General features: G+C 39.7%; 1 protein-coding gene across 3 annotated transcripts in view; it reads left to right on the top strand.

Moving 5' to 3' along the window:
- The window catches only part of MET (MET proto-oncogene, receptor tyrosine kinase), a 94,143-nt gene that overhangs the window by 7,620 nt on the left and 61,563 nt on the right, over nt 1–24,960 (top strand). For 2 of the 3 annotated variants that reach the window (XM_054178394.1, XM_054178392.1), the window contains exon 2: nt 12,908–14,122. In XM_054178394.1, the coding sequence (XP_054034369.1) occupies nt 12,923–14,122 (1,200 nt within the window). In that variant the 5' untranslated portion in view covers nt 12,908–12,922. Of the gene's footprint in view, nt 1–941; nt 1,025–12,907; nt 14,123–24,960 lie in introns of those variants that run through there. The other variant, XM_054178393.1, reaches the window with a different exon arrangement.

Here is a 24,960-nt window from a genome sequence, read left to right as displayed (position 1 = left end):
GCCTGCAGTATATGATGAAAAACTTTATCCTAACTGTTGTTTAACTCTTCTGATGAGGAAAACTATGTCATCCACTTTGCTGTTGCCTTCCCATTTGTATTCAAGGACATCATGATGCATGATAATGATTTTTATCCTTGTTTGTGTTTGCAGCACTTCCAAACAGTAAATGGGGGTGTTGCCCCAACCAGGGGGTAGAAGCCTTTAGTTAAACTCAGGATATCTGGATACAAGCAAATTCCATCACCTTCAGTGGAAACTATGCAAGTGCTGGGAACAGGTAGAGGACCCACACTTGTACTATGGCCTTTTTTCCCCTGCTTTGCTTTGTTTTCCTCCTGTCCCAGTATTTAGTGTTTATTAAGTATATCACAGTCAGCATCTGCATTTCCCAAATGTCTGTTTTTCCTGATATTGCAAACACCAGCCTTACATACAAATCAGCAGATAACATGGCACAGTGGCAACATTTCACTCTGTTCTTTTGCCTTCTTAAAGGATTAAATATCTCCTTGTCTATGGATGTCTTTTCCTGTGACAGTCTCCTTATCTTGTCAGGCCTCCACCTTGGCTTGTCAGTCACACTTCTACATTGGGAATATCCTGTTGAATCTGTCCGGCATGGGAACCTTACTTTAAGATTTTGAACTACGAAACTTAACATCAGTTCTGTTCTTGCTTCAGAAATGCAATGTATTTAAAGCCCCATTTCATTTTATCTTCTGTTACATCCGAATGAATTCAGTTACTATTTTTTCTATCAAATTCTGTTGGATTTTTGTCTGTGTTATATCCCAACCTTGTGTCTACAAAAGAGATGAACTGCAAGGCATGTCCATTTGTGAGAAAGAGATTATTCCCTCCCTCTCCTTGTTATAATCAGAAAGACCTGAGCAGCAGTGGTTATCTTTTTCTTTTTTTTTTTCTTTTTCTCCTGGATAATTACAGCAGGGCACATGAGAGGAGTACCTCTAAATGCAGAGCATGCTAACAGAAGTTGGGAAAGATGACAGCCAGATGGGAGGTAGGTAAAGTCAGCATAGAGTGCATGAAATCACAAAAAACATTAATGACCTTTTAATTGGAGAACTGAATCTCATGTTTTTCTGCAGGGATAAAAAAGGGAAAACACTGTGCATGGTCATTATCAGTCAGAAGGACTGTTTGCCAGTTCTCTGGTGTTTTCATTCCTTCTGAAAACACATTTACAAAAATAAATGTGTGTTTGTTCTTCTTCAGATGCAAGCTACCATGATAAAATCAGCTGGGGCAGAGCTTCGAGACATCTTTGCAGCTTCCTGAAAATTGATGCATGGGGTTTTTTTTGTTTGTGTGGTGGGATGAATTTTTTCCCCCAGCATTAGCTTTTGCCAGACCAACTCAGTTAGAAGCAAATGAAGCTGTATTTACAAGCAAAAGCTACACTCTACAATGGAATGCAATGAATATGTGCAACATACACAGTATTTACAATGTTATACAGATATTTACCATTAGCAAACAACACGAAATCTCCCCTGGTCAAGAGACCAGGGAAGCCGTTCCACTGCCCCCCAACGCCCTATCCCAAGAGAGAAAGGAGCAGAGAGAGAGAAGCAGTGGGTTAGACTTAGCCAAGGTCAGCCAAAGCACGCAGATTTTCTCTCCCGAGCAAAGCAAAACAACTGAGATCAGAAGAGAAGAGAAAAAAAAGGGAAGCATTGTTATGGTGCAGCTCCTCTTTATTCCAGATATTTACCCAATTGATTTATTTAGAATAATCTTTCATTTTCCTTTTTACACCCAATAGTGATTTATTTACATTTTTCTACTTTTCTGCTCAAGACCTGTAACTAAATTTTTAAGGCATAGCCTAAAACCACCACAGTTTGTTTTCAGACTGAGAGGTTTTCATATAACATGCTTTGGAAGAACTCCTTTTATGCAAATAATACCACACTTCTCTTGTAAACTAAACAGAAGCTGGGCCAACCTCTGCCTGCAGATAAGCACTCATGGCTTCCAAAGTTTCCCTCACCGTAAAGGGAGGCCTTCCTGCTTATCTGAGGATAGTGTGCGCCTGAAATCCCTGCAGGGCACAAAAATAAGGTAACAACCAGTGAATTGTTTTCGTAGTACAAAAAGCCTTTCAGGAAGCAGCAAGAAGCAATGAGAGGTGGCTAAAGAATAAAAAAGTGCCCCTTTCCTTTCTAGAAAAGGCAAATTTGAAGGTAGTTTATTTACAGAGACCTCTATCATATGCTATTAATAGGGGTAAAAGGCAATCAATCAAATATTTGACTAGGGATGGTTTGTAGGGATTTCAAAGACTTATGAAAAGATAATGCTTGTGTCCATTAGCTAGTTACTTGGAAATGCAGTGCAAGTTAATTCAGTCTTTCTTGAAAGACTAATGATTACCTTCATTAACAATATATAAGATTTTTAAAGATTCGCTCTTCTGCACCTATCATCCCTGTTAAATTATCCCTTGTACCACTCAGTATTTACCTTGTATCATCTATTGCTCATTTTAAATGAGCTAATACTGAGATTCTGTCATGTCAACAGATCTTCTGTCTTTCAGCCTGGTTTAAGAACCCCATTTTCTAGTCCTTAGTCAGCTCAGCTGTCACAGGAATCAATGAGAATATTGTTTGCATCAAAACTGTGGAGTCAAGTTTTGGAAAAGGTGGCAGCTTCACAGTAAAGGAATGTAACAATCCTGACAAATATTTGGTCCCAAGCCAAGGCTATGTGTAAAGGTCCATGTGCATGAGAGTTTAGATCTGTCCCATCATCATCCCCAACAGCTATATATATTCAGATTTAAATTGCTCAAGTGAGTAATTATTAATCACATAAGTAGTCTATTTTTTATCTGCATATGACATACATGGTATTAATAAGCAATATGGTATACTTTGAATATTTTAAGTAGAAGCTGGGATGCATAAGAAAATGTCCTTGTTAAATGACAGTGACCTGTCTTCAGAGTCCAAAGTATTGAATTTGGTGGTATCAACTACTTAAAATTGCTCAGGAGTAATTGTAATATAAAGTCCTAAATTAAAAACATACATTAACTGACTTTTCCAGTTTTACCACTGTCTTTACCTTTGGATAAGCAGATCAAGCTTAAAATTATGGATAAGATCCAGAGTGGTTACTTTGGCATCTCAAATGGGGTTTAGAGTGAGTTTAGGGCATAACTCCAAGAAGGGGATCTGGAAAGCTAACACTCATGGGCCACAAAGCTCTCAGGTGCTTAGATTAACCAGCATGTGCACTTTATGATGAATATGCCCTGGATCTCACCTGAGCTCCACAGGAGATGAAATCACGTGGACCAATATGAGGCCCTCAGTCCTGGCTGAGTTACAGCTCCCAGCAAAGCTCATTTGCAGTCCCCAGACAGCATGGAGCCAGGCACTGCAGACAGGTCCAGCTGCTGACAGGTGACCTCCAGTCCCATGCTCAATTCCCTCTCTTCCTCCTGGCCCACTCAACTCTGGAGTGTGAGGAACACTTTGTTTAGGAGGATTTACATACATGCTCTCAACTGTCTGCATCTGCCTACTGGGACAGGAGAAGGACAGCAAAAACTGGCTTTCAGGGTGGGGTGCTGGATCTCTCACAGCAGAAGGGCAGGAGAGCCCAGGCAAGGGCTGCCTGCACCTAGGGAAGGATAGGGGGGTGAAGAAGGGCAGAGCTGAATCCTAGTCCCAAGTTTAGGCCTTTGGCCAACCTGTTCATGCAGGGAGGATGACTACTGTTTTAAATCAGCCCCTTTATATTAGGCATGGCCCTACAGCTCAGCATTGCTGTGCTAGGCCTGTTGTAATACTGACACCATGCCCTTCATAATTCAGAGGTGTTTTGAGGAATGAGCTAATTTATCCTGTCACTCATATGAAAAAGGTAAATTTTCTGAAGTTTGGGAACAGCCTCTTTGCTCATCTAACAAACTCCTGGAATCTGGTTCCATGTTTCCGAAGGAGACACTCTAGGGTCTAAACAAGTCCAAAACCTGGTACTAGGCCCTGTATAAATGAGAACATCTGAGAACCTCAGCTGAACATTGTAAGCTCCCCATTTCTCCCCAAAATGAGGGAAAGGGACAGGCTGAAAGAAAATAAATGAAGGAGGTGAAATATCCATTCAGAAAAAAAGCACTCTGACAGCTCATCTGTCCCTGTACACCTTCAAACTACTGAGCTTTTCAGCATCTTCTGAAGGTCAGTGCAGTAGTTCAGAATAAAAGCTGTGGCTGACGGACTCTCGCTAAGGGACATCTGCCAAAAAACAGGAGCTGAGGCTGCTCCAGATCAGCCACTCTGCTGATTGCAGCTGTGACACTGTTGCCTCTGGTGAGAGCCAGGATGTCAGATAGGCTGGTCCCAGGCCGTTTCGGGATTTATGAACACCAATATCGTAAAGTCCTTGGAAGGAGATCATGAATCACAGGTTCACAGCAAGGCAGCAGTCATGCCAATGAGCTATCATTAACTCAGTTTCTAAACTGAGTGAAAGTAGGGCATCAGTTAAAGTGCATTGCAATAACATCAACTTGCAGTGACAAAAGCGAGGTCAGCATTAAAAAGAAAAGGTCATAACCTCCTAACCAAACACAAATGCGAAATGAACACTATCCTTGACATTGCTCCTGTTTGATTATCAAAAAGCTGCTATGAACCTAAGTAGACCATCAGGTTATTAACTTTGGTATGAGATAAAGGATGTGTTCTGCTAAGCTAAGGCATAAATATAGGCTTCATTACTTTCACTAGCTGTTTTACAGGCAATTCAGTTTTATTTGTAGCTGATCTGAAGGTTTGCACCACATTTTCACTTGGGGAAAAGACCACCAAGTGAGATTTGCAAAGGCAGTTTGTATTTGGTTGGGATAGTTATCTCAAATACAGTGTTACATGATTATGGGTGCACTACTTGTGGACCCACCTTGGGCCTGTAATGAGTGCAATCTACTTTCCAGCACTAAATATAATACACGTGGACAAATCACACCTTCATCCCAATGGATTATGCAAGGCCAAACCTTTTCAGCAACCACACAAAAGCTTCTAGATGCAAGAAGGGGGCTTGGTGGCAGCCTAAAGACATTTGTGCAGTGCTAGCACAGATCCACAAGCAGAGCTTTTTCCCCATTTCTCCTTTTACCTGATAAGCCACTCTCAGCAGGCTGAGTAAAGGAGAGATGATGGTCTTATTCCAGCCCTTAGGCAAGCTCTCCGAATCTTACTCTTACAGATGTGCTGATCTTGCTTGGACCCTGCACAAAATTTGATCTTGACATCTTGGCTTGACTATGTATCAAGCAAGGCACCAGCAGCCTATTGGAAATCCTTGACCCTAGGTTTTGTCGCTAATTTGCCTTGTGGGTTTTGGAGACACATTGACTGAGAAGGGTGAAGTCATGGCACCCAGTGGCATGCTTTATGTGTGCCTGTGGAGCAGAAAAGCTGTTGCCTGACACCATTCTGCCAGTTCTTTCAGAGAAAAGAACAGAGCCAGCACAAATTCTTTTGCTTGGTATCCTAGGTATCTGTATCACACCTTGGAAGAATTTGGGGACTGGTTGGGTTTTAGATGCTGTCATTATTATATTCATTATATTTACTATGATATCGAAAGAAAATTTGATAATTTAGTGTGCATGTAGCTCCTTTGGTACAGTTCTCATAATGTACTTTATCATCACTATCTATTGACGTATGGCTATGAAGAGTTATTGTCCCAGAGTCTCCTAAGAACCATTAGCACCCAATGACAATTAAACTGCAGGAAATGCCCTGCGTCAAGATCATTCATAATTGCTGTTACAACACTTAGATCAAATCTGTATGCTGTCTTTGTTACTCATGGCTATCTGCCTTTTAATCTTTTTAATGTTATGACCCATGCCATTCCTTTAATTATCACAATATGGAAGGCTGTTAGCCTTACAAGACAGGAAAAGTTTCCAAAATCTGCTTTGCATTTCATTACAAGAATTCAGGTAGATAGATGTTATAACCATAAAGCATAAAGTAGAAAATCTAAATAAGTGCTGAGAGTAGCTAAAGGAATTGAACTTAAAGAGTGCTTGCAGCCAAGCTGGCCAGCTTGGCTCTCTACAAAAGGAGGAACAACATTCCAAGGAAATTACACTGTCCCCATTCTCTACAGACAACCACAAAATGCTCAGACTCATGCAAAAAACGTTGATCAACAGGATTGACTCAGAAATACTAAAAACCTGCTTTGTCCTACTGTAAGGTAGTTTGATCACACACAAAAAAGTTTCGCTTCTTTACCTAAGCTTGTGTGCTTTCATCAGAGAACCAGGTCACATGTCTGTCTTTATCTCAGCTGGCTGGAGCAAATAAAGGTCTTTGCAGTGAAAATACTTTAAGAGTTGAATTAGTCTGTCCAAACATGTGAAAAATTTGGAGTGAAACCCAAATATCTCTGCATTCACTCACCTGAAATAGAAGACCGATATTACACTGTGTTGTTGGCCATGACGTACAATAAGAAACGTACTGTTAATTTACTCGGCACAGCTCCTTTTCTACTTGTAGTGAACACTTGGACCAAATAAGATGTTCACATGTCAGTTGTCAGGCTGAATTATCCACTGCAGATACCAAACTTACACCTGTGATAGAACTGGATTATTTTTTTTTTTAATAGCAGTGTAGGGAAGAGCCACAATAGTATCACGGGCATTTTCTTACTGAAGCTCTATAATTCCTGACTTGCATTTCAGATGAATGGAGTGGATCAATAGTGTTGTGTTGCTCAAAGTTTACTTTCTTTTTCCTGCTATCACTAAACAATATAACAATTCTTTAAAAAAATCTTCTTATGCATCCAGATGTGGAAAGAAATCCTTCTGTATTTAAAGATCAAAATCCATCTGGAAACACAAGCATGACAAAGAATGAAGGACCTACCTTATCATGGATACTTCCTCCCTGTTTTTCACTTATTCTTTGTATGTTTTGGATTTATTTTCTAGTTTCTGTTCTTTGTGAAATTGACTCCTCAGCCTTTAGAATGAGTGCCACTTCCTCACATAAGAAATTTCACTGAATCACAGCAAATGCTGTGTACCACCTTTTAAACTGGTCTTTTTGAACAATATATAGCTCTTCATCTTCATCAGTGTTTGCTGAGGTTCATTACAAAAGAACCTGGAGTGCTGTTGTAGCCCCCCCCCAAAAAAAATTGATTATATAAATCCAATTGTACTGCAGACCTGAGTTGGCTTTAGGATGTTAAATTTGAAGCTTAAGTTTCAAAGAATATACTCTAAATGTTATTGCACTGCCTACCAAAAAAAAGAAATCAAAATTATTTTAAGACTAATACTTTCCCTACAGCAAAGGATAGATTAGTGCTCTTTCATTTTAATGCCTGTTGGAAATAAACCTGGCAGACAGTGAAAATGCTTCTATTGCTAGCTCTTGTGAATTACAATGGCCTATTAGACCCACTAATGATACATACTTAAAAGTATGTTTTATGCAGGGAGAATTTAGATTCATGTGTGTGTGTGTTTGAATATTGTAAGAAAAGGCATAGAGATCAATCAATCACACTAATAAAAGCCATTTCTTTTGATACACTCAACTGCACTGATCTGTAGAGGTAATAGTTGACCACCAGTTCCTCACCATCAGCTATCTTCAAGCACACACACCACTTGGAGTACCATAGAAACCTCCCAGCTCTGTTGTGAATGAATTTATGACCTAAATCACCACTACTAAGTCTTGTGACTCTATGCACTAGGCAAGTGCATCATATTAGTGTACATACCACACTGCAGAAAAATTATGTTTCCATCCTAGTCAGGATGAGAAACCTAAACTAGAGCTGAAATAGTGCTGAAGACAAAAGAACTTGGATTTTAACTCAAATTAGCCATTTGAAGTCAACTCAGGGGTCATTTGTGCTCATTGCTGACTTACTCTTTTGATTTCCTTGTTCTGGGCAGCCTGATCTAATTGGAGGTGTCCCAGCTCATTGCAGGGAGTTTGGACAAGATGACCTTTGAGGATCCTTTCCAATCTCATGCACTCTGTGAATTTGTTCTCTGTTATTTTAACACAAGGTAGCTAATTTAGGTTAGCAATTCTAGCTGAAAGACATTTTTGGAAAAATAAGTTAACCTCAATATATGGTTTACATATAACCAATCCTATCTAGAGGTGCAATCAGTTGAAAATTCTGATGAAGACATGTTTGCCATGGTCTTTGTTGAAGCTGATGGGAGTGCCGTGACAGATTTGCAACACCAGATTAAAGTTGGATGGATGGAGCTGTTGTCATCTGCCCTCTCATTTGCCCTGTCCTGTTAAATGATGCTGCTGTCTCCATGGCAGGGCCTCTGATCCATAGGGAATTAGGTCCTGAACTGGCAGACTTCCATTCAGGATAGCAAAGCAAATGGAACCTTCAGGAGCTGTAATCACTAGTGTTATCCTATATATATTTACCAATGCAAGTCTGTCAGAGCCCAAAGTAACAAAATGTACTAACCCACTGAAAAAATATAAAAGTATACTACCAAATATTTCCTTAAAGAGAGGAAAAGGCTAGCATTTGATACTGACAGACTTTTTGATGTAGGAATTAACATGTCTCTGCTGTTACATAACCTGAAATTACCTATCTAAGGACTAACAGTATTGCAGTACAAACACACTTTACATGGGACATGCAGAACTGTCATTTCCTTTTCTGTAACAAAGCAAGGGAAAACGAGATGCACCAAACAACCTACAAAATGCTTTCGTATCACTGTGTTGTCTTAGCTTGTGCAGATCCTCAGGAGTCCTTTGTGCTCAGAGTTGAATGGGAGTCAAGTTGTTGAAATGAGGGCTAGGAAAACAAGCATGACTATGTTTTCTGGCTTCCTTGCACAAGACAGCTTGAACATTATTCCACAATAAGGCCAGGCCTGACTTTTCGGTATGGTGGCAAACAGTGGAAAGGAGAGACATGATATTCAATATTTACAAATTATCACTCAGGCCATAATTAGGGAGAATGAAACTTGTAGGAAGAAGATTGCCATTGGAAAGCTCTTAATGGTACACAAACACTCAAGACCAAGCCTGGTGGGAAGCATCAGCCATAGCAGTTGAGATTGCCAAGCATGCTAATATGACACATCATTACTAGCCACTTGCAGTGGTTGACCAAAGTCCACTTTCTCATCGGTTATACAAGCTACTGTCTGCTGAGGGGTGGAAAAAATGAGCACATCATGACACAGGCTTTGAAAATATCGCTTAGAAAAAGGAATAATCCATCTACAGTTATTGCTTGCTGATAGTTATTACAGGCTAAAGCTTACAAGTCTTCTGTAGACACATGAAAGACACACTGACACACAAGTCATGGGGAGGTCACAAAAGAGTGGCTGTCATCCATCATTCAAACCAAGTAAAGAAACAATGAGATTACTTGTTTTCCTTCTGCAAGTGGTAGAGAGCAGCTAGCTCTTTGATTTGTACTCAAAAAGTGTATCTATAGCCTAAGTATTTTAATTCTAATTCAACAAAATTATTTAAGTGCTGAAATCGCATTTGAGTATGTGCTAATAACTGTGACTATTGGATTTTGAGGAGTGGTGGGACTGAATTTTTAATTCGTCAAAGTTTTCCTGCTCTTCAGGATGTATTCAAGTTAAGTGTGTTTGCAATGACCTGGTCTGGAGGTCACAAAAAAGCAGCTCTGTGCTGCAGCTTGCAGCAGTGGAATAGAGAAAGACCCTAGGTCAGTGCAGATAAAGGAGGCACTGAATGTCACAGGAGTCTCACTGAGGAACAGCAGAGTTTATGAGGTGTATGGACTGAGAGAAAACAAATACCTAACAAAAGGAGTTGCACATTGTACCTTTCACATAACTCTTATGTCATCTCTTATAAATGCCTTGCAGTAGAGTATGTGCCTTCTGATTTCAGGCACTATAAGGAAAGTGTCCTGAAAACTTGCATTGTTGACAACCAACTTGCCTAGAGGTGCCCATAAATCTGAGCACAGATCAAAATCAGCAGATTTCTTTCTGGGAGGATGCTTAAAACACCTCAAAAACATATAAAAGAACACAAAATGAAGCTCAAATATGAAAGCAAAGATGCCTTGGTCTTCATTTGCTCATATTTCCCTTCCTGTAGTGGTGAAATACAGTACCTCTTATGCCTGGCATCTTTTGCATAATACCAAATCAGAATTATAGAAAGCTAGGGGTTGGAAGGGACCTCCAGAGGTCTTGCTGTTTAGATTTTTTTTTGTTCCAATCTCACTTTCTAAAGGAGTTTAAAGAGGAATTTTTGGTCTTCGAAATTCAGCCAGCATTGTTTCAGTGTAGGCAGAGTAGCCTGTCCAAGGATACTGGCCTCACACCCTAAGCTGTAGTTTGAGGAGGAAAAAGTTGGTCAAACTGAATTTGCAGCTCTAAATCTCTTTACTGTTGGACAGTTGGGTATTCTCTTTTTTGGACACTGGAAGAACTGAGGGGCATACTTGGTGGGAAATATTAAAATAGGTATGTAGCACACAATATACTTAAGAAAGTTGTTGCCTGTCAAGTAACCTTGCATCTTCTTTCCTGTGTGGGTGGTTAATCAGCCTTATCCTCATCAAACTGTTGTCTTACCTATTGTTTTCTCTTTCCGCTACAGGGCCACCTCTTTTATATGGGTTTAAACTCATTGCAGTAAACTATACCTTGCCTCTGTGTTGTGTCAGAAATAGAGCACTTTGGAATCCTCTGCTTAATCTAGGATTTGTCAGAACATGTTGGTGCATCAGAACTGAATCTGCAGGAATGTATCAGTTTTAGCAGTTTCTCAGGTCACAGTGCTGGCTGAAAGAAGGCAGATGGTCAGACCAAGCTCCCCACTCTTCCCTTTGCAGAGACCTTCACTTGGCACTGTCGAGGCAGACATGAGCATGGTTTTTCTTGGATTGCATATGACTTCTGGGTGTTTCACACAAACTTTGAAAATACTTGGTTTCAGCCCAGCACAGAGCAGGAAAAATTCTGTAATAGCAAGAAGTTTCAGAGGATGAGAAAACTGTTTCCTGCCCTATACAACATAGAAGTCAGAGCTCTGCATACTGGGGTTACTGAGCTCTGCATACAGGGATTATTTTCTAATTATAACAATTTCCCTGCTTTTTTCTTTTTTCTTTTCTTGTAAACTTAAATCCATATTTGATTTGTTTCCAGGATTCTGTTATCACTAATTAAGATCAGAAAATGTTGTTGATTTGAAAGAAGATCTTAATTTCTCAATACCAGAGGTGTGACTTGTTCTTACCAGCTAACACTTGCAAATAGCTTGCATTTCTGATTTTTATCTCCAGCTTTCAATCATGATTCTCATCAGATAATAGAGAGGAAGAGCAATTCTTTGTTTCCAAAACCTATTATTTTGTGTAATTAATGAGGTAAGCCACAGTGGATGCTGAAATAAAATATCACAAGAAATGCAGGAGAATTATTGATGGATTGTTTTAACCAGTCTAGTGAAAACACTGAATTTATACACAGCTGAAACAGCTTTGGTGTATACTCATCTTTTAATGTTGCTTAATGCCTTCATTAAATAAAAAGTCAGCACAGTTTCCTATTATTTGTCTGACATTTTCGAAGTTGTCTATTTTAAATCCTTTTGGGGTCATAAGCATTTCTTGATTAGCAACAATTGCTGAACAATAGATAAGCTGTAAGTATTTTCCCAAACTATGTGACCATATTGCTGTTAGAATGTGTAATTGTTTTCTCCATGAAGAAGCTAAATTTGGCTTAACAACTGTGTTATGACATTAACAGAAAATGCCTGGTGTGATAGGGCATAGTGTGGACACTGCACTGAAACGCTCATAACCACAGTTCATTTAATTGATCTTCTGACGGGGTGAAATATCACACTAGTCATCTGCCTCTGGTTTTTCAAGCCACATCAAACAATTGTGTGGAGAAGTGAAAAAAAAAAAAAAAGAAAGAAAAAGTGCTAGGTTGTTCAATTTCATCAGTTAATGGCTGTAGGTCACTTGATACCCCTTTGTTTATAATACAGTGATATGCCTGTGTCTTGTAAAGGTTCACCAGAGTGACTGGCTGCTGTGGTACAAGGCCTAAAATAAAACTTGCACATGCCATGCACCACATGATGCATAAAATATTCTAATAATATATTGCAAAACCCTGTCAGCACTAGGGAAAATGACTATTCTAAGAAACAGAGCTGACTGAAAGAAAACGTTCTTTTTTCCAAGCCAGGCCTTATGAAATACAGTGATTTGGGGAGCTGGAGGGACAGAGAGAGAGCTTTCTTTCTCTGGTCTGGTGGAGAAAAGTCTTTGCTAGGTTAACAAAAAATGTCAACAGAATAAAAGAAAAGCCCACTTCTAGCTCAGATCTTCACATTATTTCATGTATTTTCTATTTCTCATTTTTTAGCAGCCATGATAATAACCAGACAAGTATCTTATATCCACACACTGGAGTAGTACAACTTTGTGTGCAGTTGTGTCCTAAGCCGATTTGCATTCAGCTGTCTGCATCATCTTGTTCTAAACTGTATCAGTCAACTGGTTCAATGCCAGTGTGGAAGCAGTCATCACTCTTCTGCCGAACAGCACTCTGAGGTGTCTTGCAAAATTAATCAAAAGAAAATCCTTCTGTGAATTGTTCTAAAAGCAGTGAAATCGGTGCCCACAGAGAGCAATAATTGTAAGCATTTCTAGCACAAGTTTTAATGGCACTAAGCAAGATTATGATGCTTCTTAAACCAAAATAGTTCAGCTAATACATGCAGCCTAGCAATGGATTTCTGTTGACTGATAAACTGTTTCAGTATAAGAAATATAACCACTCTTTTCTTTAAATATATTTTGACAGATTAAATCTCTGACAATGAAGCCTTTTACTGCATATCCTTCTGGGTTTATCATATTCCTGTTTGCCTTGCTGCAGAGGAGCCATGGACAATGCAAAGAAGCAGCTAAAAAATCAGAGATGAATTTGAGTGTAAAATATGATCTTCCTAACTTCATCGCAGAAACACCAATTCAGAATGTAATTTTATACAATGATCACATTTATATTGGAGCAGTCAACAAGATTTATGTACTAAATGAAAGTCTCCAGAACATTTCTATGTATAAGACCGGGCCCGTTTTGGAGAACCCTGACTGTGCCCCATGTGAAGACTGCAAAGATAAAGCAAATTTATCTAACAGTGTGTGGAAGGATAATGTCAACATGGCACTGCTCTTAGAAACTTACTATGATGATCAGCTCATCAGCTGTGGTAGTGTGTCTGGAGGGGTTTGCCACCGTCACATCATTCATCCTGACAACCCTGCTGACATCGAAAGCGAGGTGCACTGCATGTATTCACCCCGGGTGGATGGAGAGGCAGATAATTGTCCTGACTGTGTTGTAAGCACTTTAGGAACTAAAGTTTTGGTGACAGAAAAGGACAGATTTGTCAACTTCTTTGTTGGAAATACTGTGACATCTACGTTTCAACCTCCTCATGTACTGCATTCAATATCGGTTAGAAGGTTAAAAGAAACACAGGATGGATTTGAATTTCTGACAGATCAGTCTTATATAGATATCCTCCCTCAGTACCGTGACTCATATCCCATTAGGTATGTCCACGCCTTTGAAAATGATCACTTTGTCTATTTTCTGACTGTCCAGCGAGAATCTCTTGACTCCCAGTCTTTTCACACCAGAATTATCCGCTTCTGCACTTTAGACTCAGAGATGCACTCTTACATGGAAATGCCTCTTGAATGTATTTTTACTGAAAAGCGGAGAAAGAGGTCCATCCGGAAGGAGGTGTTCAACGTTTTGCAAGCTGCCTACGTAAGCAAGCCAGGTGCAGCTCTGGCCCATGAAATGGGTCTTGGGTTGAACGATGATATTCTCTATGGTGTTTTTGCACAAAGCAAACCAGATTCTTCAGAGCCAACCAACAGGTCTGCTGTCTGTGCTGTCTCTGTGCGAACCATCAACGAGTTCTTCAACAAGATTGTTGACAAGCAGAACATGAAATGTCTCCAGCACTTTTATGGGAAAGAGAGTAAATACTGCTTGAACAGGGTAAGTGACAATGAATTTGTTATATTTTGAGACTCCCATTCTCTTTGCCTACTCCATTGCCAGGTCACTGTCCCCTCTGTTTCAGTTACAAAATGTAAGTCCCTGATCATTTCAGATTACTTAGCATTGCCAGTGATTCATCTCTGGAAGGATTCGTTCCTGTAAATTGAGTGTGAAAATCACTGAGGTCCTTATGGTGCTAAAAAGGTGGAAATAGGGAAAAAATCCTTTTAAAGAAAAACATGTAATTATTTTTCTCAAGGGACTGTGATGCAGATAAATGGAATATTTAAGCAGTTATTTCTTTTAATATTTTATTTTAAATTCGTTAACATTTGTATCTATATTTGTAACTGAGGAGTCCCCAAAAATATCACTCATATTTTAAACTACATTAATGCTGAATCACTGCTCTCAGACCAAAAAAAAAAACCAAAACCCAACACACACACACACACACACATACACACACACGCAAAACCCCAAACAAACAAACAAACAAAAACCCCCAACAATCCAACCCAACACAAAAACCAACCCAACTCCCTCCCCCCCCCCAAAAAATACAAACAAGAAAGGGCTGGTTTGGAGCACACCTTGAATGTATTCACTCATTCTTGGTATGGAAACAATCCCACTAGAATCAGTTTTCTTAATGAAAGAAGTGTTTATGGAAAGTGAATCTGAATGAGGATACTGGTAGTCTCAGATGGGAGGGTTGCCTTTCTGAGGGTTGCCTCTCTGTATACTGCGTGTTCAGGGGGTGGCTGCTCTCCAAACTTCTGAAATACTTTAAGTGAAGGAAGCACAGAAGTTATTTCTTCCCTTCTTGCCAGTGTCTGTTGTCATCTCTTGTTAAGGAAATATGGAATCTGGGAACTGTGTACTTGTAACATTTACTTTGAAATATGAAATGAGCTTTGAATTTTACCCACTTATGCAGCAGGGCCTTAAGTGTCCTCTCTTGGGAGCTTTCTTTTCTCAAAAGAAAAAAACTGGAGCTCAGAGGTGGCACACTGTCCTCTGCCAGAGGGCCAGAGAACCAGAACTCTTATGATGTGGTTCTGCTCAGCATCACAAACCAAGATGAGGTCTATGTCACGATGGAACCTGCATTTAGAGATGTTTGGGATGTATCTTGTTCCATTGCTGGGATGGCTTTGGGTGAGGGTGGGAAGTGCAGGCTTTTGTCTCTCCAGTACCACCAGAGTCCTCCTCAGCTTGGCTGCAGAGCACAGCGTATCAGGATAGGGTATATGCCCCAGTTGAAGGTGGCAGTCTCCTGCATGAAAGAGAAGGGCTGCTTGTCACTGCCAGGAGTGAGTTAAGGTGGTCTCAGGGGAAGCATCTGTTACAGAGCAGCTGTGGCCTCTGCCCAGTAGCAGTGATATGCTCAGAGGTTGGGTCTGACCCAGTGTGAGCCTCATCACAACAGACTCAGCCTTTGGGAGGTGACTGCTTATTGCAAGCTCCACACGTTTCACACAGAAGTAAGAATTGCCAGTGGATGCTGATACAGCAACCACAACAGACGTACCATTTGATTCCCTGGGTTGTTTGTTGTTGTTTGGGTGGTTGTTTTTTTGGGAGTGGTGGTGGTGGAAAGGTAGTTTTCAGGAACAAAAAGAAAATTAGCAAACATTCAGCACAATAACTTATTATCATCTTTCTTCATTGTATTATTATCATCCTAATTTTTCATTTCAGTTCTTCTCTGAAAGTACTTTTTTTTCTCTTCCCTGGGATATTTTATTTGTGAGTTACTGTCCTTAAAGCTTGTGACCTTCAACTTATCTCATTCTGTACTTACCTTTTCATAGCAAAGTATACCATTAAAATATTGACAGAATAATTTGCCACTTTTCACATGCTGGGAAGTACTTTCCTGTTTTGAAAGGTTTTCTAGAGTCTGCTGCTGCTTTGCATATCAGAACTGAATGTCTTATACTGCAGACAGTTTATTATAGTTGCCCATTTTCAAGAAATGTCATCAAAATTCTGACTTCTGCTACATTAAACTGATAAAGGGAAAAATGTTTCTGTGAGTTCTTGTGATTCCTTTAAGTAGCATGAAGGCAGTCAGAAATTTTTGTCCTGTTTGTCTTGACACTGAAGTATCAAAACTGGCAAGTTTTGCCATTCCATTTCCTCAGCTTTTTTACAGAGGATTCATTAAGGCTCTAATAAAAAGTGTGCTATGAGGTTTTTGCAGGCTTCAGGTGGCCACAAAGATTGCAAGAATTTGCCAAGCATCATTTATACACCTTTATTTCTCAGATGTGTAAAACAGGCCTGCAACGTTGGAAGGTGAAGGAAGGGAAGGAGGAGACAAAAGAGGGAAAGCAAGTTATTTCATATGTTTGCATCAGGAATGTCAAAGCTGATCTTCCTTGATTTTGCTGGAGATAATAACATAATAAAGAAAAAGCCTCAAACCCCTCAACTCTTAGGGCTTTTTTTTGTACAGTAGAAAAATATACACGAGGGAATAACCCATTTTTTCCCCTTTTGTAAGTCATCTTCAACTTAAAAGAAAGCTGTGAGAGTTTGTCACAGTTTATTTTGGCAAAATTCAAAACCTGCTTTTTGTAATGTAGCCAAGATGATCTTTGATGTCGAGAGAATGAAACCACAGGCCACTGATGCAAGTGAAAGTCACTGACCACTGTGAGATTAAGTCATAGGACAGTGAAAACAGTACAGCAGTGAATATAGTATACCACCAACTTCAACATTAAAAAGAAAAATGAGCCTTTAGCAATGTTTGCAAGGGAGTGCTATCTGATAATTTACAGTTTGATTGATGAAGGCCATTTCATATTAACCAAAAAAAGTCCCACAAGACAGTTGTACATAATTTTGTTGGCCTTTGGGTAGTCCATCTTTTTGAGTGGCTATCCCTCAGGACTGTTTAATCTGAGGCTGCTGAAGGTAGAATTAGACCACAATAAAAAAAATCTAAAACACTTCCTCAACTCATTCTTCTCAGATTTTATGAATTTAAAAAAAATAAAATACTTTAACTCATCTTGATGTGGATAACAAAATTTGTTACTTTTTAGCCTCATTTCCTAAAGGAATGAAGTTTATGTTGTCAAGCTATTGTATGCCTGTTAATTGTCCTGACAACCTCAACAATAAGAAATGTTAAAGATGTGAATCCAGAGACATACCCAATATATGCTCAGGCTATGGAAACTGATGTAGTTTAAGGAGCCCCTTTAGAAACATGAGAAGGGACCAAAGCAGGTATTGCTCATCTGTAGGAAAAGTCTCCGTCAGAGCTTAGTTGGACGTGGCAAAGTCAACCAACCACAAGATATAAATCCAGACACAATGATGCTTTGCCTATTCCAGTGTTCATGGAAAACTTTGTAAAATCAAAATACATTTCCAGTGTTTTTAAGTGAAATAACTAGTAAGCCAAAGCCTGGGGACACTGAAGTCAAGGCTAGGAAAAGTGAATCCAGTGATATCAGTCAGATGCACCTCAGTGGAGCTGTGACTAATTGTTACTTCAGTGATAGGAAGGAGGAAACAGAATTGGCTTTGAACGAAAAAAAATAAAAATTGGACTCATAGTAAAGGGGTTTTATTGCCTGAGTCAGGACAAAGATGTCTGAGATATAGCTACTGTGAAGGGTTTTGAATCACCGTTCAGGAATCTCCTCACCCACAATGAGGAGAAAACTGGATGGAGGCTTTTAGCAGAATTTACTTGGTCACAGTTTAGTCACTATCCACCCTGGTGTAATGCTCCTCAAAGCAGAGTTGTACTTAGATGATGAGATAAATGCTACTTACATCATTCATAGACATAGTGCAGTAGTGTGCACCTTTATCATGTGATTCTCCAAGTGAGGAAGATGAGTTTGGTTTAGCCTTGACAATTTCAATTATACATTTCAGTTTTCACTAGTTAGATCACGACCTTATGAACTTCATTTAACCTTTTTGTGTCTCTTGTGTGCTAAACTATTTTTAATCCAGTTGTCCTCCAACACTTAAATTCAGTCACTATTGACTCCCATAGAGAAGCATAACTGAAAATGAAATCCAAATTGAGGTCTGTTAAGATCCTGTGGCTTTGTTTCTTCCACAGGTAAGTTCAGGTGAAAGGCTAAAGTACTCTGTTCACGCTACAGGAAAAGAGAAACCACAAACAGGCTTTTGCCACCATATTCCCGACAAGTACCCTAGAGCAAGATAAACTGGCCACAACTCCTGTCAAATGAAGGTCACAATTGGAAGAATGTGAAATGAAAACGGGAGATCGTGAAAATAAAAGATAAAGCGACAGTAAAATAAACACATGGTGATGCTTCTTTATTACCATTACACACATGATAGATGAGTAAAATTAGGTTATGCTTATATTGTAATGGAGGAAAATAATTGCTGCTTTCTATCGGGAAACCACAAAGGCACTTATTGATCTGTCATCCTAAGGGTATGTCTAGGAATATTTAATCAAATAAACAGAGACAAATAACTCTTTTGAGGCTCTGTAACTGCAATATTCCACACCACTTAGCTTAAAATTTTTTGGCAAGTTCAAAAATAACACCACATCTCTATGATTAAAAAGGGTTGATGTGGCTTACTTAGATAATCATGCAGTGTGGAGGAAATATTTTTTTATATTGTGAGTAGAATGTGCCTGAATATTTTTCCTAAAAGTCAGGCACCAGAATCCATTGGATTAGTTCAGTCATTTACTCCTCCGGAAACGCTATATCAAATGACATGTAGCACTCTGCCTGGGCATGAAGCCTGCTCTCATCCGTACAGATTCTGTACAAGCTTCTCCATGGTGTTCTGATGTCTCAGAAGAGTAAAGGAAGAGGGACTGGGTGATGGGCAGGATGCATTGACATGCTTTATAACAAGCTTGAACCACAGTAGTAGGATGACAGACTGCATCAGCATTCCTGTTGGTGCTCACTGCCTGACTGCTGAAAGCCAAGCTGTATCCTGAAGGTCCCTGTTGTGTAATGCATGGCAAGGTGTGCTCACCACATGGATCTGTTCCACTATCAGGTATGTGGCCATCTACCCACCTGGCCATACAAGGTCTGACTAGGGCAAACAGCATAATGTAAGGGATTGAAGGAAGAGTCTGAACTCCAGTTAAGATGCATTGAAGGAGGCACAAGTATGGGTATGAGTAAGGGTGTAGACAGGGGTGTGAGCAGGTATGGCATGCACATAGGTATGAGTATGGTTTTCTTAGGTTCAGCAGACATAAATGTCAAGGTAAGGCCTATTCTGTCCCCAGGGCTAACCACATGGACACCATCACAAGAAAAAGGCAAGGCAAGGCAGAGCAGAAAGCAGGTCAGGGAGTTTCTTTGCAAAGTACTACAGCACCCTGAGTAACAGATCTCTCTGCAGACTCTTCTGAGCCCTGTGGAGATTTAGGGCTGACCTGCTAGCCTTTGAATGCTGCAAAAACCAGTTTTCCTTCACCTGATGTCCTGTTAGGGGCCAGTCTCTGTTTGCCTCCCAGTCCTGCTGCTTGGTGTTTTATCATCTTGATGAAAGCTGGATTTCTCTGTGAAAAAGCAGTATCTATTAAACTACCATTTTCTGAAAAGGGCACTGCTTTATCAGCCAGAGTTACTAATAATGTTCCATTTCCAGACTTTTTAATCCAATTTTTCTACTGAAGGCAGGGTTCCCTATTGGTTATTACTGTGGAAGAGTCACTGCTGCTTTTCTCTGGCATCACATAGAAATCATTTCAGGCAGAAAGTTTTGGGTTGAGGTTTGGTTTGGTTCATTTTTTTTACATGGATATTGGTTATGTGGGTTTTTTTTTAATATCTCAGTGTTTCTTAAGGCCCTTAAATAATTCTGAAGACTAGAGCTGGACAAAGAATAATTTTGTTATCCTGTGTAACTGTGAAAATTTGAAAACCTTTACAATCTCAGAATAAAATATGTCCCAAATGTAGATTATCAGGTATGTAACTTTAATGACACTCACTACAGATGTATAATATTCAGATCTAATTCTCTTTTCCTGGGTTCAGAACAAATTCTAAGTCTCATTTTCCCCAGATTAATTTCCTTTCTAGTCTGCTGATGGCTCTTATGCAATAGAACTGTGTCAGCTCCTCCTGAAACCCGTCTTTGGGTTTCTTTATAAACAATTCCATGTTCCAGATTCTGTGGTGCACTGCATGCAGATCTAAGTCCTGGATTCATCCCACCTGGCTTTGGTAGGTAGTTGAGGCATCTAAGTAAGCAATGAATTTTCCCCAGGTTCTGCTGCCAAACAAAGAAGAGACACATAAATCCTGACAAAGCAGACATCTGCCTTTCAGCTCACTCAGCACCACCCTTACCTCAGCAGTTTCTCTACTTACTCCACTTTTTCTGACTCAGGACCACAGATTGCCATCATTATTGCTCACTAAAGCAACAGTATGTGGTTATTATCCAGGAGAGTGTGGTGTTACTTGAACTTTCTAGTAGCATGTGGGTTTCTGATTTCAGACAGCTTTTGCAGCAGAGTGGAATTATTCCTAATTTCCAAACTTACAAGTAAAACCAGAGTCAAAACCCACACTTAAATAAATAAATACAGCTAAGGAAGAAGATCCATGACATAATAGGCTCAGAAAGCAAGGGTAGATCTATGTAGTGGGTGAAAACAATTAAATGTTAGAGGATGAATGATCCTCAGGGAGTTGATAATGAAAGATTCCTTTTCTTAAGGCAGATGTTACCCTGTTTTTATTCACTGCCTATGGAAATAAGGGCAAATTCCTGCTTTCTGGACTCCTTTCTATCTAACACTTCTCTTGCACCACTGTTTTGACTAGACATGCAGTTGTTGTGCAAGATTGTCTTGGAAGAAGTCTCCATGCTCAACATTATCTTGGGGTAATTAGAATTCACTTGGAATTCACAGCTTTTCTGTTTCATCACAGCTTCCATGTAAATAAGGACTACTATGAAAAATGCACCTGATGTGCGCTACAAATGTACAGCAAAACTGCTTTTATCAACACAACATCTAAAATGCATTATTTTATTTCTTCAAAATGTGTAATTAGTCAACACCTGTCCTTTGATAATCTATATACTGAGTTAAATGTTAAATTAATGGGAAATCAGCAAAATACGAAGATTACTTAGGTCCATTTTATCTGCTGAATCAATAGGATTTACTTAGTGCTAATGCACTAACCAGATTATGAGAACTAATGCAGCACTGTTCAATGACAAAAGCAAATAACTCTTTGAATGATCTTGACAATAGAACATATAATCATCTTGATTTGTATTAACTAATTACATTTAACATGTCTTTTTGCCTTTTACCTCAAGTGAAGCATTAGTACTGTAACTTCCTCCTCCCTCTCATTTTAGCAGTCAAGTAGATCAAAGCAACAAGTATTTAGAGTTAGTGGGATGATCTACATAAAATTTTACATCAATGCAGTCCTTTAAAAAAACCTCTCTAGAGGTCAAAAAATTTGGGTAATCTTTCTATTGACTTCAGTGAGTTCTAGACTAAGTCTTTGAAGCTGAAAGTGTAGCTTAGAGGTAATTAATCCTTCAGTAATTCTCTCTAAATTAATCCTTATTTTGCCAGAAGTAGTATTTTGAACTGTTTGTTTCTTTTACCTCAGACCCACTCCAGGCACTAGCAACATATAGTAGCGGCCACAGTGTAGTTAGGATTGTTTATTTCCATCTTAAAGGACTGTTTCCTGTTGCTTGGGTTTTTTGGAAGTCTCCTGCTTTGCAGTTGAGTTCTGCAAATTTTATTCTCAGAAATGGAACATACTTCTGTATTTTATAAAAAAAAAATAAAAATGTATTTGGCTTAATTCAAATACATGAGGAATGTTGTGAAGAAGAGGAAGAAAGAAGAGGGAAACAATTTTTGTTTAAAACAAAAAGAGGAAAAAACTCTTTACCTTTTAGAGTAAAGCTTGGAAGCCTCTTCAGGAGTTCTTAGAAACAGAACCCAGTCCCATGCCCCAGTGTTCAGTTCTCCATAAATGTTGCACTGAGTTCGCAACATCTACACCTTCAATGTGTCTCTTACCTGTCAAGAAACTGAAAGCACTGTGGATCTGCTTCTATGGGAATTGTTAAGCACATAAATTTGTGTCCACTGGCAAAGTTGAGTTGTTCCATTTATTATTCATTTTCCCCTTCCTTAGGATTACAAGAAGCTCTTGGTGATGATGTCTGCTGCTACTGTGCAGAAATCTGTTTTACAAAGCACATAGCATTTTGAATACTGTGTTTTTAAATACTTTTATCTTGTGATGTGACTTCTGAGTGATTCTGTTCCACTTCTCCAGAACATGGAGTTCTTGGGAAGAACAAATTGTTTGACAAAATATAGCTTGAAGAAGAAAGAGAAATTCAGCATATCTAGTACCTATCACTGACACATTAACATGGAAATTAGCTGTGAGAGCAGCAGGTGGGGTGTACACTGCATATCTCCAGCAGACTGCTCTATTCTGGCTTCCACGCAGTCCCTACTGCAAATTATAATCACCCATTTGGGATACTTCTTTCTGAGGACTTAGGGACCCTATCAATACAAATATGTGCAATAGTTCAATATGAAAGATCTGATGTCTTAAATCCTAGTATTTGATGAATGAAGTGAAATGAAGGAATATGTATATGATGTAATTTTGTGCTGATAAGGAATACTATTCACATGCATTTGGCCTGCTATTGAACAGTATGTATGACAAGTAATGATCTGTAGCCAATCCTATTTAGTCCACAGGATCACAGGATGTTAGGGGTTGGAAGGAACCTTCAAAGATCATCAATTCCAACCCCGCTGCCAGAGCAGGAGCATGGAATCCAGCACAGGTCACACAGGAACACATCCAGATTGATCTCAAAAATCTCCAGAGAAGGAGACTCCACAACAGGGCAGGGCAGCCTCCTCCAGTGCTCTGTGACCCTCAGTGAAGTTCCTCCTCATGTTGAGGTGGAACCTCCTGTGCTAGAGTTTATATCCATTATCCCTTAACCTATGACAAAGTGCAACTGAGCAGAGCTTGTCCCCTCCCTCTTGACCCCCAACCCTCAGATATTTATAAACATAGATTAAATCCTCTCTCAGTCTTCTTCTCTCCAGACTGTAAAGCCCCAGGGCTCTCAGCCTCTCCTCACAGGGCAGTGCTCCAGTCCTTTCAGCATCCTGCTGTTGTCTGCTGGTATCCAGGGGAAAAATTCACTCTTACAGAACTTTCTTTTTTTAGTTAAAATTTGCTATCTTGATCTGAAAAGCACAGATTTTCCCAGCAAGCAAAATGATACAGATGGAAAGATTTCATTGTACTAACTACCACTGTGCTTTGGTTTATGAAGTGTTGGTGGGTTTGTAATTTTGGCCCCTTTTTACCCTCTAACCCAGAGCACCTGGGCTCTGTTGGAGTCTCCTCCCAGCCTAGGTGTGTCCACTTGGCCCTCCCCACCCACTCCCCTATTTAATGCCTCCCAGGAACAGCAGAAGCCCTAGGCTGAGCCCATTTGGGCTGGAGGATCCTCCTCTCATCTCTGGTGAGTCCCCATGGTGTGCACTGGGTGATGGTGGTGGTGACAACAAAGGCCGGGGGGCCTGGTGGCCCCCCGGTTGTTAGGAACATGATTGATGACTGCTCCAATCCTTTCCACGGGTGCTGGCTGGGACTCCTTACCATACAGAGGGCTGAGCTCCTCTGTGTGGTATCTTGGCTGGTGAGGGTCTCACCCCTGACTCTGGGATGGGTGCAGGAAAGGTGGTGGTGGAGCAGAAGTGTTTAGGCAGGGGGTAGGATAGTGTAGAGGCAGCAGGAGCTGCTTTGGGAAGATAAAGTACAGCTGCTTCTCTTAGAAATGCAGCAAAAAGCTTTGGGACCTCATACTGCAGCTACACTGACCCAGAGAGTGAGAAGTTTTCACTGTGGACTTGCAGTTGATCATATCAAAAGCCAGTATGGTACATAGAAAGAAATTCTGTCTCTCATGTTCCTCAATTCTGTCTTTCTTCTCTTCTGCTTTTGTACCAAGATGGAGTTTGTTCATGACAGATTATTTTTTGGTCAATTACTTCCAAAAAACACACATGCCCATATTTTTTTCCATGTATCATCATTGAGTGTGCTCACAACTGTAAAGAATTCAGACACTGTGACAGTTGCACATAGTGAAAACAATAAATATGACTATGAAGTTTTAGAGCTGCTGGCAGTAAACTTTTGTCTATTTCACAAATTTTCTGCTTTGTGGAAAAAAAAAAAAATCAGAGGGAAGAAGATCACTTTGCAATAGCATAGTAGAAAGCTATTTATATATCCCTCCTCTTCTCCATTATGCTCTATTCACACTGACCAGCTAAGGCATGAAAGCATGGAGGAAAGGAGGAGGGAGACAGTTTCTTTGCCAAGGGAACTAACAGAAGGCATGAATTCTGTAAATGTGCCAGAAGTCAAGAAGTTTGCCTGGGTTATTTTTCTTCTTATTTTGTCAAAGAACTGTAAGTACAAGGATCTTCCTAGTCATCTCCAACTGAGCTCAGAATTAAAGGGAGCAGTATGTAACAGCCAGAAATATTTGTAAGCTTTATTAAACTCAAGAAGTAATTAGTTTCAAAGATAACAGTGATAGGCCAAATTTATAGTGTTCTTCACTTTTAAATACATGAGAATAGGAAAGAGACAACACAGGTTCTAATTCCTGCCTTCTAATAGACCTCCAACAGGATGATTAAATCACTCATCCTCTTCAGGGAATATCTTGACTTTGCTGAGTTATTTGGGCCAGAATTTATCTCCTTGTATTTTACATAAAGAAAAACAATGATC

Source organism: Dryobates pubescens, chromosome Z (genome assembly GCF_014839835.1).
Source record: "Dryobates pubescens isolate bDryPub1 chromosome Z, bDryPub1.pri, whole genome shotgun sequence".
In the NCBI taxonomy this organism is placed as follows: Eukaryota; Metazoa; Chordata; class Aves; order Piciformes; family Picidae; genus Dryobates; species Dryobates pubescens.
This window is presented reverse-complemented; position numbering and strand designations above follow the sequence as displayed.